This window comes from Lepus europaeus, chromosome 21, assembly GCF_033115175.1.
Source record: "Lepus europaeus isolate LE1 chromosome 21, mLepTim1.pri, whole genome shotgun sequence".
Lineage (NCBI taxonomy): Eukaryota > Metazoa > Chordata > Mammalia > Lagomorpha > Leporidae > Lepus > Lepus europaeus.
In genome coordinates this window covers 24,989,134-25,001,184 of record NC_084847.1, presented here as the reverse complement: position 1 = coordinate 25,001,184, position 12,051 = coordinate 24,989,134, and the positions used below count along the sequence as shown (strand labels likewise).

The following is a 12,051-nucleotide window of genomic DNA, read 5'->3' as shown; positions in this document are numbered from 1 at the left end:
GGCGGGGCCCGGGGATTTAAAGAGCCTCGCAGCCCGCGGTCACTTCCTCTCTGGGCTGTCGCTCGAGGTGGGGAGGGGGGTCCCAGCTCACCGAGAGCTGGGGAATCCCGCCTCAGCCGGCGGGCAGAGCTGGCCTGAGCCCAGGAGGGGTCAGAGAGCTCGAGATGGTGGAAGCCGGGGGCTGGCTGAGTTGGCTTCTGCTCCATCCGGCTTTAGTTTTCCAATCCGAGCGAACGCGGGTCTGCCTCTCTGCTCGAGTGTTTAGGCTCTGGCTGCACCCCTTCTTTAACACTGCATCTTTTATTTTAGTTTTAGCAAATTCAGCTCGATGGTCCGCACACGCGCGCGCACACACACATGCGCACGCACACACAAGCACACATGCACGCGCACACACGCACACACACCCCCTGTTTCCTGCAGGTGCTGCGCTGGGACCCTGGAGTCTCTCTCTCGCCAAGTTTCCCAGCCTCCTGGAGGGCCCAGGCTGCAGCAGCACAGACGCTGGCCACCCCGGAAGCTGCGAGCCTCGCAGTCAGTACTTCCGCTGCCGGGGGAAGAGGCTACTGGCCGAGGACCGGAGCGGGGGGCTGGCAGGGCCGGGACCCTCCGAGTCCAGGCTGAAGAGGTCCCTGCCGGTGCGCAGGATCTGCTCCTCCAGCTTCTTGTGCCGCTTCATGTCCGAGAGGACCTTGTCCAGGCGGGCCTCCCGCTTCTGGCTCCGGGCTGAGCTTCCTGGAGTGCAGGAAGGTAAGAGGTGTGGACGGGGTTGAGGCAATGTGCTCCACGCCCGCCTGGATCTTACTCATCCCTCTGGGAGCTTGTTAGACATAGCGGCTCCCAGGCCCAGACAAGGACAGGCCAGGGAGGGGGGAGGGCAAGTGCAAAGGCCCTGGGGCCATAACAAAGGAGGTCTGAGCATGGTGGGGGGGCTCTTCCCTTCCCTCGGATGGAATCTTCTGGAGGATTTGGAGTCTAGAAGTGCCGTGACTTATGTTTTCAAAGGACTGATTGCTGAGATGGGAAACAGGGAGGCGGCAAGTGGCCAGGCGAGCTGGTGGGCCAGAGAGGGTGTGGTGTTGCAGGTGAAGCGCAGAGCGCAGGGAAGTGAGAATGTGGTGGGGGCAGAGCTCCGAAGGGTGCTGGATGTTGGCTTGAAGGTTTGGGTTCAGGGTGACTGCTGGGGCACACGGGGTGGGAAATTAGGTCAAGTGGTTCTGGATGGTACTGAACGACCAGAGAAGGAATGGGGAAGTTATCAGTGACAGTGTCTTCAAGGGAGACAGGGTATTTACGAATGTAAACCAGAAAGACAGACGGTGCGGTGCCCCGGGCGAGCGCTCGCTCCCTCCGGCCTCTTGAAGGGAACCACCTCTGGGGTCCCTGGGAGCTGGGGCCTCCCCACCCGGTTCCTTCTTGTTTGTACCTGGTGTGCGTCTCCGGTCGATCAGGGAGTCCTTTGGTGTCATCGGTTCATCATCAAAGTCGAATTCCGTGGGCATGTGTGGTCTGGGAGAGGCGGGACAGAGGGTGAGGGGCAGAGGGTGAGGGGCGGCCCTCCCACCCCCCAGACCCGCCTCTCCTCTCCGCCCCCGCCCCACCCCCAGCCCCCACTGGGATCCCGGGAGTGAGGGTGATGGGCGTGTCCTCACTTCTCCTCCTCCTCTTCTTTGGCCTCCGGCTCCTCATCGGAGCGCTCCTCTTCGCTCTGGGCCTCCGGAGTGGGCGGCCGGCGGGGCAGGATCTCGGCTTGCAGTTCCAGGGTGCCGTGGGCGGCCAGCAGCTCGTAGAGCCGCTGGATCTCCGCGGGCGGGGGCATCCAGGCCTGCCCGGCCGCCGGCATCTCCACCTCCTCGTCGCTGCAGGCCACGCACCAGTCCTCGGGGTCCTCCGTAGCCTCTTCCCCAGCGGCGCCGGGGGCGTCTCCCTGCGCGTCCTCGGCCCCGGAGCCCTCACGCTCGGCCTCCTCCCGGCCTCCCTCCCCCTCTTCCTCGGCCTTACCGGCCGAGGCGGAGGAGCCTCCGCTGTCCTCCACGGCCAGAGCCTGGAGGCCGGAGGTCACTTCTCCTTCTTCCGACAGAGGTGCCGCCGTGGTGGCCGCAGTGTCTGCATGACCCCGCGCGAGGGACATAGGCCACTCGGGAATGGCCCCGCCGGTGGCCGTAGCCGAAGGCCGGAGGCCGAGGCCGGGGTCCCGCCCCTGCCCAGCGGGGGGCTCCCTGGGGGCTTAGGGAGCGTCTCCACGGCCTAGGGGGCCGGTCCCCAGGAGGGGGCGCTCCGTCCCCTCCAAGGACCCCGCCCCGCAGATCAATGGGAGGTCTCGGAGTCCGATGTTTCCGGGGACCCGCAGACACCACTTTCCGAGCCGCAGAAGGCAGCGGTCCACGCTTCTCGCCTTTCCACCGCCCCTCTCCCCAGACCTCACAGTTCCGGGCCGCGTCAAAGGAGCCGCCGCACGCACCTGGAGCTAAGACCCGCCTCCCGGGCTGCGCAGGGTCACAGGACGCAGGCGCACAGAAATGGCGCGGGAGGCTCCGCTCTAGTAAAAGCTACTTGGAAAAGGAAAGCAGGGTGGGAGGCTTGCACATGCGTAGACAGGCGCCCGGGCGTTAACAGGCTTCGGCCCACAGTAAAGATGGCCGCCGGAGTGGCGCATGCGTACGACGCCCACCTCCATAGGCTCTGCCCGTGAGGAGGCGGCGCCGCGGGCCGGGCGGGACCGACGCACGGACCGAGACTGGAGGCGTCTCATGCAGTCTCCGTTTATTGGTGTTTCAGACTCATGCAGCATCCAGCATACAAAAAGGGAGAATCGATTTCCTTCTCTCTCTTTTTTTACCAACTTTAGTTTTATGCCCCCAGACTTAGACCTTTTTTTTTTCTTTTTTAAAGAAAACAAAAACCCCGCCAACTCCGAACCACAGGGCGGCTGGGTCCTCGGCGGGTTGCCGCGTGCAGCAAACCTCCCTGGTCCTCAGAAAACAGCTGTAGCGCCCCGCCCGCCCTCGCTCCCTGCAGCTCGGAGCTTTGGTCCCAGTTTTTTGGATTCTTTCCGTACAAAGCCTCCAGGAGGGAAACCCGCTGACCCGGGGTGCACGGCCCGGGCGCGGCGCCCCTCCCTCCCGAGAGTTCAGGACCGCCGCGCCACCCTTGCTCGGGTCCCCAAGGGGCAGCCGGGTCACCGAAGTCTGCGACCCGCGAGGGGGCAGGGCGGGCCCAGCAGAGAACAGTCAGAGCCCTGGGGGCTGGGGACCCCTCCCCCGACACCAATCCCCTCCTCCAGTCTGCTCTAAGAGCTGGGGTTCTGCAGAATAAAGGGGGTGGCGAGGAGGGGGCTGGGAGAGGAAGGCGGTGGGCGATGTGCAAAGGGAAGGGGGGATGATTTAAAAGAAAATAAAAAGTTGGGTAGAAATGAATGGGGAAGACGTCCAGAAAGCGAGGAGAGAAGCGAGGGCGAGGTGCAGGGTTGAGGTTCAGACTTCCGGGGGGCTGGGGGGCGCAGAGCTGGGACATGGGCAAGGTTTCCATTAGTGCAGGAGAGGGAGAGGGAGGCCCAGGGGCCGGAGGGGGCGCAGGCAGAGGTGCGGGGAGAAGGGAGGCCTACGGTTGGCAGAGCCTGGCAGGACGCAGGAGCAGGAGAGAAGCTGTAAACAAGGCCGCTCAGGCTCCCTTGGTCCCTAGGGGTGGGGGCCAGGGCCATCGGCTGGGCTCCCCCCAGGGGAGGGATGGACCCAAGGCAGCTCCCAACAGGAAGAAAAGTCGGAGCGCGGGGCAGAGCCCCTCACTTATACACTGCGGGAGAGGAGGAGGGGAGGGGACGGGGGAGACAAAGTAGAGAGGGCAGACAGGAGAGAGCAGGGGTGGGGTTAGTAACGCAGCTGCCCCTGGACCACCCTCCCGCTCCTCCCCTGCCTGGCCCCGAGCTCCACTCACCGCCCAGGTTGATGACGCAGGAGGCAATGATGATGAGGACACCGCCCACCAGCGCCACGACGCTTAAGAGCTTGGCCACGCGACCCAGACGCTGGGCCCCGTCCACGTCCCCCTGCTGCAGGCTGTTCCGGGACTGGGGTTAGGGTGCAGGGGTGTAGGTGCCGTGGCCCGGGGTCCGTCGGCAGGGATCAGGTGAAGGGGTCATCCCACCGGGTCCAGGGAGGAGGGGTTGGAGAGGCAGGGGAAGAGGTCAGCAGGTGTTTAACCCCTGGCTCCGGACCCCTCCCACCCAGAGGGGCAGGGCACCAGCAGGTCCCCGGTTAACTGGGGAAGTGGGATCCATGCAGAGAGGGGAGGGAAGGCGTGGCTGCTCCCGGGGCTCCCGTCCCAGCCCCAGCGCTGAGAGCTGCAGCGGGCCTGGGCCAGGGTCCCGAGGGGCTCACCATGACGGCGTAGGCGAAGGCCACGATGTTGACAGGCCACATGGGGCAGAAGCAGGACAGGATGGCCAGGATGATGTAGTCCCGAGGTTTCTGGGAGCCTTCCCCGCCCTCCACCCCAGGCCCGGCCAGCTGGGAGCTGGGGTGGCGGCTCAGGCTCCCTCGGGGAGAGCCCGGGTGCCCGCCGTGCGCCTTCCCTTTTCGGTCCTCCTCAACCAGCTGCTGGAGCACACGAGGGGGAGCCCCATTGGCTGGGGGGGTTTTGGTCGAGGGTGGTGAGTGAGGCTGGGGGGCTGGGCCCTCCTCCCCATCACCAGCCTGCAGCGGGACCACCGCCCCATTTTCTTGCTTTTCCTCTCGGCTCTCGGTCAGGACCTCAGGGGCGGGGTCCTCCTGGGCAGGGGCCTCTGGCTGACTGGGGGCGGGCTGGGCAGCCGGCTGGGGGTCTGGCTGAGCGTCTGGCTGGGGCTGTGACTGGAGTTCTGGCTCTGCGGCTGGCTCAGGCGGGGCTGCAGTCTCCAGCTTGGGCCCCTGGTCTGCAGGGGCCTCTTTGTTCACTTCGGGCTTGGGCGCTGGCTCTTGGCATGTTTCTTTGGGGCTGGAGTTGGCCTTTGAGTCCCCTCCTGGGCTCAAGCTGAGGTCTGTGGCCAGGGCTGTCGCTGGGGCCTCAGCGGGGGTCTCTGAGGTTTCCGGAGCCGGCTCAGCCTTGGGCCCTGAGTCCACAGGGGCTGCGGTGCTGTCTGGGTCTGCGGTGCTGTCTGGGTCTGCCTGCCCAGCCTCTGGCTGGTCTGGGACCCCTGCTGGGTGGGTTTCAGTAGAGCCAGGCCCTCCTCCCTGGGTCTCGGGACTCCTCTCCACCCCATTCATCTCAGAGACCTCAGAGCTGCTGGCTGCCATCTTAGGAGAGAGGGCAGAGGGTCCCTGTGGGAGGATGGACAGTGGAGACAGAAGCAAATCCTGGAAGAGGAAGAGACAGACAGGCTTGGTGTGAGCAGGGGAACAGGAGCTCTCAGTACTGCAGCCCCAAGAGGGCCATGCTCCTGTCCCTGGGCCAGCCCTGTGCTGCCCCTAGGGAGAGCGAGGGGAGCTGGGGTTTCCTTTGCCTTGGGGTGGGACATCCCTGGGGGAGGGGTGCCTTACTCTAGTCTTCTGCTTCTAGAGCCCCTGGGGACATCAACCTTTTTATAAACAGGACCCTGCCCCCCTGGGGTCTCCGCATGCCCAGCACCCCCAAATCAGCCAGCTGTCCAGGCACCTGGACGCTCTGACAGGCAGACGGCAGAGGAGCCGACACACACTCCACTGCCTCGGCGTCCTCCCTCCCCGGGCGCCCAGGCGGTGCAGGTTTTCCTGCTGCGCGTTTCAGGCTGCTTCGCCCCCGCCCCGCCCTGGGGTGCCTAGATTACCTCCTCACAACCCCTTCCTGGCCTCTCTCCTAGGGACTCCCTCGCCTTCGGTGGGCCGACACCTCCTCCCCCGATGGCACGGCGCGCCCGTCATCGCTGGACCAGCCCGCCAGGCACCCGCATTCCCGTGCAAGCCGCCCGGCGCCGGCCGTCTGTCGGTCCACTCCTACCCCGCAGCCTCAGTTCTGTCCCCGGCTCACCTCGACGCCGGCCTCCGGGCAGCTCCCGCCGCGCCGCTGCAGCAGCCGCAGCCCGGGAGGGAGCAAGTCAGCGAGCAAGGGAGGGAGGCGACGGGTCTCCCCTCCTCTCTCCTCCCGTTCGCTCGTCCCCTCTCCTCCGGTCCCCTCCCCTACGCTCCAGTGCCGCCGCGCGCCGCCCCCGCCCCTCGAACGCCTCCGGCCCCTCCCGGCCAGCCCAAGGGAGCTCTCGTGCCCGGCCCCGCGTTACCAGGCAACCGGCCCGGGGACCACTCGCGCCCCCTCCCACGCGCGCCTCCCGGCGGGGCGCCCCCTTCCCTTCCTAAGTCGCCGGCCCCTCCCGCTAACGGTCACCAGGGGTCCTGGCCGTGACCGGGTTGGAGGAAACGGAGAAGGGTCTTCGAGGAGACCGGGACCTAAGAGACTGGCAGGGCCGGCTGGGGGCAGCCCAAGAGCTGGAGAGGGCATGGAAGACGGGGCAGAAGGACTGGTGCAGAGCAGCAGGGTGGGGTTTCAAGAGCAGAGAGCCTGCAGGGCTTCAGATCCCCCAGGCGGCAGCAGCAGAGGCGGGTACTGGAAGGCTCAGGAAAGGGACCCTGGACAGGAAGACTCAAGTCCGGGAAGAGGAATTCCAAGGAGCAAGGCCCAAGCTGCAAGGCTTGGGCCGGAGGAGCCGAGGACCCCGCGCAGGAGGGGCCGAGTGCACGTGGAGCTGGACCTCCTGGCTCCCAGGCTCCCAGTCCTCGGGTTCAAGCCTCCCGCAACCATTCCGCAGCTCCGCCACCCACCAGCGCTTTCCAAGGCCCTGAGGGTGCGCAGGTACTTGGATGGGCTCAGAGCGGCTGGCAGCGGGCCCTGTGGACTTTCTAACCTGGGCTGCTCCAAGTCTCCAGACTATTCTGGGCCTGCCCAGGTTGGGGACTCCCCAGAGACCCGGGAGTCCCAGAACTCGCCCGTGCCCCACCAGGAATCCGTGCTGCAGCTGGGAGAGGAGCTGGAACCCCAGCACCATCCGGGGCCGAGCAGGGCTGCCCAATGAAGAAGAGTGAGACCTCTTGGGAGTGGGGAAAACTCATTCACCCCAGAGACAGAGACAGGTTTTTATTTAAAATTTATTATAATGGGGTCCGCGCAAAAGGAGGTGGAGGGCGGGGAGCATGCAGGGGACACAGGAACACGATGACACGGCCAGGGCCATAGCTCTGTCGTGGGGAAAAGGGATGAAGAGACCAGGGCTGGAGCTGGGGTGGAGAGGGAAGGGGGAGACACTGTGGCTGCATTCTCCCCGCCCCCGGAAGCACCTCTAGTCCCCGGATCCTCTCACCCTGGCCCCTAGGACTCCATCTCGTTCTGCCTCTGGCCCTAGCAGCTCCCTCTTTCGCTCCCCTGGCCTCCCCGCCCCCCGCCCCCGCCAGATTCCCAAGTAGGTACACCCTCTGCTTTTCCTGCGTCTGCTCTTCTCACATCTCACCTTTCCCTCCCCAGGACAGAACGGTTTGATTCTCTCCTTCCTCTCCTCCCTCCCCCTGAAGGAAAAAAAAAAAAGGAAGAAAGAAAAAGAAAAGAAACAAAAAAGAAAGCACCAGCTCCCCGGGAGGGGCAGCAGACAGAAGTGGGGGCGAGGACTGGAAGGAGGAGAGCGAGGCCAGGAGGGGAGAGGCTCACACAGCCCTGGGAGGGCAGGGCAGGGCAGGGCAGAGGGGAGAGGGGTCCGGGCAGTGGCTGCTCCTGTCCTCTGCCATCCCCGCCCACTGTCCAGGGGACTTCAACACAACCAAGGGGACAGGTGTGTGTAGGGTCATCTCTGACAGGGAGGAGAGAGGAGCAGGAGAAACAAGTCGTGAAAACCTAGCCGATCCCCCTAAGACGTGTCTTCCTCCTTTCCTTCCGGTGGGGAAGCAGTGAGGTGTTGGTGGGAAGAGGGGGGAGAGGAGACTGTACCAAGGGACATGCCTCCACTCTCCCCTCCCGCCCACCAACCTGGAGCTCACCAGGGCTGGGAGGGAAGTGGCTGAGAGCTCACGGGCACCCCCTCGGCCCCCGAGAGGGAGCCCACAGCTGTGGGAGGGGCCGCCACTGCTGCTGCTGCCGCTGCCGCCGCCGCTGCTGCCGCCGCCGCCATTGGACAAACCTCGCCGGTACCTGCACAGCGAGAAACACAACATCACAGTGCAACCTGAATGGCAAGAACCTTGCCCCATCCCCGGGACACAGCCGTTGCTGACTCCTGTCTGCTTCCCAGGGCCCTTGGCCTGCGTCCTCACGCACACACAGCAGTTCTCCTGAGAGGCCCTCCTGGGCTGCAGAAACCTCCCTGAGCTGAGGACAGACGGGGCATCCCTGGCCTGCCTGAGATCCCCTACTGGGCCCTTGGAGCCCCCTTTGCCCACCCTCCCATCCCACCCCCCCCAGCCATGCCCCACGCCTTGCCTGGTGGGTGCGGGGTCCCCCTCAGCAGGTGGGCTGTGGCTGGGGGGCGTCTCCCAGGACAGGGGGGGCAGCCCCCCCCAGGTGGGTCTGCATGTGGCCGGCCAGCTGGGCAGGGGTCTTGCAGTGCACGCTGCACAGCTTGCACAGGATGCGGTCGGCCCGCGGGGCCTGGAGCCCGTGGTCCTTCACCGCGTGGATGCGCAGGTATGCTGCCGTGGTGAAGCCTATGGGGGGGGGATCGGGATGGGGGTTGGGGTCAGCCAGGCGGAGACCCCAGAGACGGGGCTGTTCTCCCAGGCCGGGGGCGCCCTCAGGTGGCCCTGTCCTCCTCCCACCACTTCCTCCATAGCCTGGAGCCAACTACGCTGCAGGTGCTGGGGGGGGCTCAGCCCCACCCCGGCTAGGGACCCTGTGGAGTGCTGCCCGCTTCTCGGCCTTGGTTCCGAGCTCATCCTCCGCAGCGGGGAGTGGTCCCTAGCTACTTGAAGGGTGACCCTCAGCAGAGACGGCTGTGTCCCCTCCCTCCAGTGCCCCCCAGTCTCAGCCCGGCCACTCAGCAACAAGTGAGCAGAGCGCAGGCTTGTTCACCCCCAGGCCCTCCATCTGCCCCAGGCGCTGGAGACAAGAACTTGTGGCTACACAGCTGAAGCCCTCAACTGCTCTTTGCCAAAGCAGCCGGGAGTCCCGCTCCCCCCCCCCCCCCCAACAGGAGGTGAGAACTTTCTGGCAGATCGGCTCCTCCAGCCACAACTTCTCAGAACTTAATGGTGCTCAGTGGTCCCCAGAGTTGCTTCGTGTGCTCCTTAAAGAGCTCTAAGGCCACAAGCTCTTGGCTACAGCACCCTGGCCCCAAGGCCGAGGGAGGGTCTCTGGCTCGGTGCCCACCGGTTGCCCCTGGCCCCCCCGGCCCCCCCCAACGTGTACCTTTGTTGCAGAGCTCACAGACATGGTGCGGGCCCTGGCTGTGCACCTTCATGTGGTCCGAAATATACGCCGAGCTCAGCATCTTGCCACACACGTGACATGGCACCTTCTCCTCGTGTCGTACTGTGTGCGCCCGCAGCCGATCCTTCGTAGCAAAAGCTGCCTCACATTTCTGGGGAGGGGGGAGGGGCGTGGGGGGTGTCACAGGAGAGTTAAAGCTTTGGGGAGTGGGGAGCGGGGAGTAAGAGGTTAAAGGGATCAGAGCCTTGGGGGTCTTTGATCTGTAGGAAATGGGAGTGAGATGCCGAGGCCTTGAAGGAGGAATGAGAAAATGGAGTGAAAAGGCAAAAAGAAGAGAGAGAAAAAGGGGGTCTGAGAGGCTGAACTCAGACAGCTACAATGAGGATCAAAATCGTGAAAACCAGGCCGGGAGCAGGCGGGCTTCCTACCTCACACTTGAAGGGCCGCTCTGTCGAGTGCACTTGTCTGACGTGACTGTTGAGGTGATCCGGCCTGGGGACACGTGGGGGCTGGGGTTAGGGCCGAGGACGCGCGCCCCCCACCTGCCTGCCCGCCGCCCGCAGGCTTCCAGCGGCTTCCCCCCCAGCCCCGGGTTCCACCACCCTACTGCACCAGGAAATCCCTCCCCTCGACCCCGGCTGCTTCCTCCTCCTCCTCCTCCTCCACCCACAAGAGGGTTTCCCTCAGCCCTTGGGCCCACCCCCTTCGGCAAAGGCCCACCCCCTGCTCCCTGGTAACCAGGAGAGGTCCTTCCCTCCCTCCCTCCCTCCCCCGGGGCCCGCGGCGGCCGAGGCCCCTGCACACCGGGAGAAGCTCTTGCCACAGTGGGAGCAGTTGTAGGGCTTGTGCACAGCGCCGTCATGTGAGCGCACGTGGTAGCTCATGCGGTCCTTGCGCTTGAAGCGCTGCTGGCACACCGGGCACTGGTAGGGCTTCTCGTCCGAGTGCGACAGCTTGTGCCGGTTCAGGTGGTAGACGTCGCGGAAGGCCTTGCCGCACATCTCGCAGGCGTGGTTCTTCCGGATGCGCTTCCCCGAGGCGGTCGTGGTGACCACGCCGCCGGCGGCCACGGCGGCCGCGCCGCCCCCGGCGCCCGCTTCGCCGCCGCCGCCGCCGGCTCCGCTCAGCTGGGGCACGCTCAGGAGGCTCAGGGGCACCATGGTGGGCATCTTCATAGCACCCGAGGGGACCCGGCCGGCCTTGGCTCCCGTGTGGATGGCTTCGTGCCTCCGCAGGTTGTAGCCGTTCTTGAACTCCTTGGCGCACAGGGCGCAGATGTAGGGCCCCTTGCTCTTTGTCTTCTTCTCCAAGGCAGACGCGACGGGGGCCACGGCGACCGTCGAGGTCGGGGCGACGACGGCGGTGGCCGCGGCGGCGGCGGCGATGGTGGCGGCCGAGGCGGGGGGCGCGGCCTCGGCGGCGGGCGCCGACACGGGCGGGGGCGGCGGCGGCGGCGCCGGGGGCTGCTTCAGGGCCGCTGTGTCCACAGTGGACGCGGCGGCGGGGGCCGGGGGCGCCGTCACCACGGCGGCGGCGGCGGCGGCGGCGGCGGCCGCAGCAGCCGCGGCGGACTCTTGGGCGGCGGCGAGGACCGGGAGCAAGTCCACCTGCAGGGGCTCGGCCGCCGGGGCCTGGGGCGTCGGGGGGGGCGCCGGCGCGGCCTGCAGAGACAAGGCGCCGTGTGGGCCGCGGCCGCGGGTCGGCGCCCTCCCGGCCAGCCCGCCGCGGCCGGCCCCTACTCACCTGGAATGGACTCTGGGCGCAGCCCTGGGAGGCAAAGAAGCGGGACTGGAGCTCAGCCCCGACCTGCAGGGGGTTCTGGGCGTGACCCTGAGGTGGCGGGAAGGAGTTCATGAGGCCGCCCACCCCCCGGGAGTCCAGGCCCAGCACGGGGAAGGGGGGGGCGAGCAGCGTGCAGGGGAACACGGGGAACATGGCCTCGGCCGCGGCGGGGCCCCTGGGGCTCAGCGGGGGCCGGGGGCGCGGGCCGCGCGGGGCCCGGGCTCGGGGCGCCGCCCCCGGCCGGCCGCGCCGGGCCGCGCCGAACGCATGGCCCGCGGGCCGCCCCGCCGCCCGCGCACCCCGGCCGGCGGGAGGGAGGGAAGGAGGGCGCCTTGCGGGCCGCGGAGCGCGGCGGCGGCGGCGACGCCCCCTGGGTGGGGGCGGGAGGCCCCGCGGGGCCGGGGCCGGGGGCGGGGGCCCGGGCGGCGGCGGCGGCGGCGGCGGCGGCGGCGGCGGCGGCGGTTGGAGCCTGGCGGGGCGGGGTGGGGGGAGCGAGGGAGCAGCCTCGGCCCCCGCCGCGCGCGCGCCCAGCCGGCGCCTCGGGGAGGGCGGGGGAGGGCGCGAGGGAGGGAGGGGGACAGCTGCGCGCGCACCGGGCGCGCGGAGGGGGGGGGTGGGACGGGAGGGAGGGCGGGCAGGAGGGGGTGTGGGAAGGGGGGTGGGGGCGGGGGGAGGGGGTTGTTACCTGGAAGATGAAGCTGCTCCAGTTGCTGGGATCCATGGCGGAGGGAGGGAGGGAGGTGGCTCGCGCTCGCCCCGGGGCGGGAGGAGGAGGCGGCGGCGGTGGGGGAGGGGGGAGCCCGGGGAGGAGGCGCGCGGGGCGGGGGGAGGAGGAGGAGGTGGGGGGAGCGGAGCACACTGCGCGCGGGGCGGGCGGGCGGGGGGCGCGAGGACACACAGGAGGCTGGAGCGGGCGCG

General features: G+C 67.5%; 3 protein-coding genes across 7 annotated transcripts; all 3 read right to left on the bottom strand.

Annotated features, from left to right (window-relative positions):
• Positions 1 to 266: 266 nt before the first annotated feature.
• Positions 267 to 2,685, bottom strand: PAGR1 (PAXIP1 associated glutamate rich protein 1). Its single transcript, XM_062180446.1, has 3 exons — positions 1,653 to 2,685; positions 1,427 to 1,509; positions 267 to 735 (listed from the first exon to the last, which is right to left on the bottom strand). Exons 1-3 carry the CDS (start codon positions 2,129 to 2,131, stop codon positions 536 to 538), a joined length of 762 nt encoding a protein of 253 aa, XP_062036430.1. The 5' UTR covers positions 2,132 to 2,685; the 3' UTR covers positions 267 to 535.
• A 458-nt stretch (positions 2,686 to 3,143) lies between these two features.
• On the bottom strand, positions 3,144 to 6,094 carry PRRT2 (proline rich transmembrane protein 2). Of its 2 annotated transcripts, XM_062180445.1 has the most exons (4): positions 5,980 to 6,094; positions 4,377 to 5,330; positions 3,934 to 4,066; positions 3,144 to 3,792 (listed from the first exon to the last, which is right to left on the bottom strand). In XM_062180445.1, exons 2-4 carry the CDS (start codon positions 5,268 to 5,270, stop codon positions 3,782 to 3,784), a joined length of 1,038 nt encoding a protein of 345 aa, XP_062036429.1. In that variant the 5' UTR covers positions 5,271 to 5,330; positions 5,980 to 6,094; the 3' UTR covers positions 3,144 to 3,781. The 2 variants fall into 2 exon arrangements, with proteins under 2 accessions (XP_062036429.1, XP_062036428.1); XM_062180444.1 differs by having other exon boundaries at positions 3,144 to 4,066.
• A 976-nt stretch (positions 6,095 to 7,070) lies between these two features.
• On the bottom strand, positions 7,071 to 11,919 carry MAZ (MYC associated zinc finger protein). Of its 4 annotated transcripts, XM_062179611.1 has the most exons (7): positions 11,819 to 11,919; positions 11,095 to 11,181; positions 10,156 to 11,012; positions 9,780 to 9,843; positions 9,331 to 9,502; positions 8,407 to 8,630; positions 8,036 to 8,118 (listed from the first exon to the last, which is right to left on the bottom strand). In XM_062179611.1, the coding sequence occupies exons 1-6, from the start codon at positions 11,852 to 11,854 to the stop codon at positions 8,428 to 8,430; spliced, it is 1,419 nt and encodes a 472-aa protein (XP_062035595.1). In that variant the 5' UTR covers positions 11,855 to 11,919; the 3' UTR covers positions 8,036 to 8,118; positions 8,407 to 8,427. The 4 variants fall into 4 exon arrangements, with proteins under 4 accessions (XP_062035596.1, XP_062035594.1, XP_062035595.1 ...); XM_062179612.1 differs by lacking the exon at positions 8,407 to 8,630 and having other exon boundaries at positions 7,071 to 8,118; positions 11,819 to 11,918; XM_062179609.1 differs by lacking the exon at positions 11,819 to 11,919 and having other exon boundaries at positions 11,095 to 11,325.
• Positions 11,920 to 12,051: the final 132 nt, after the last annotated feature.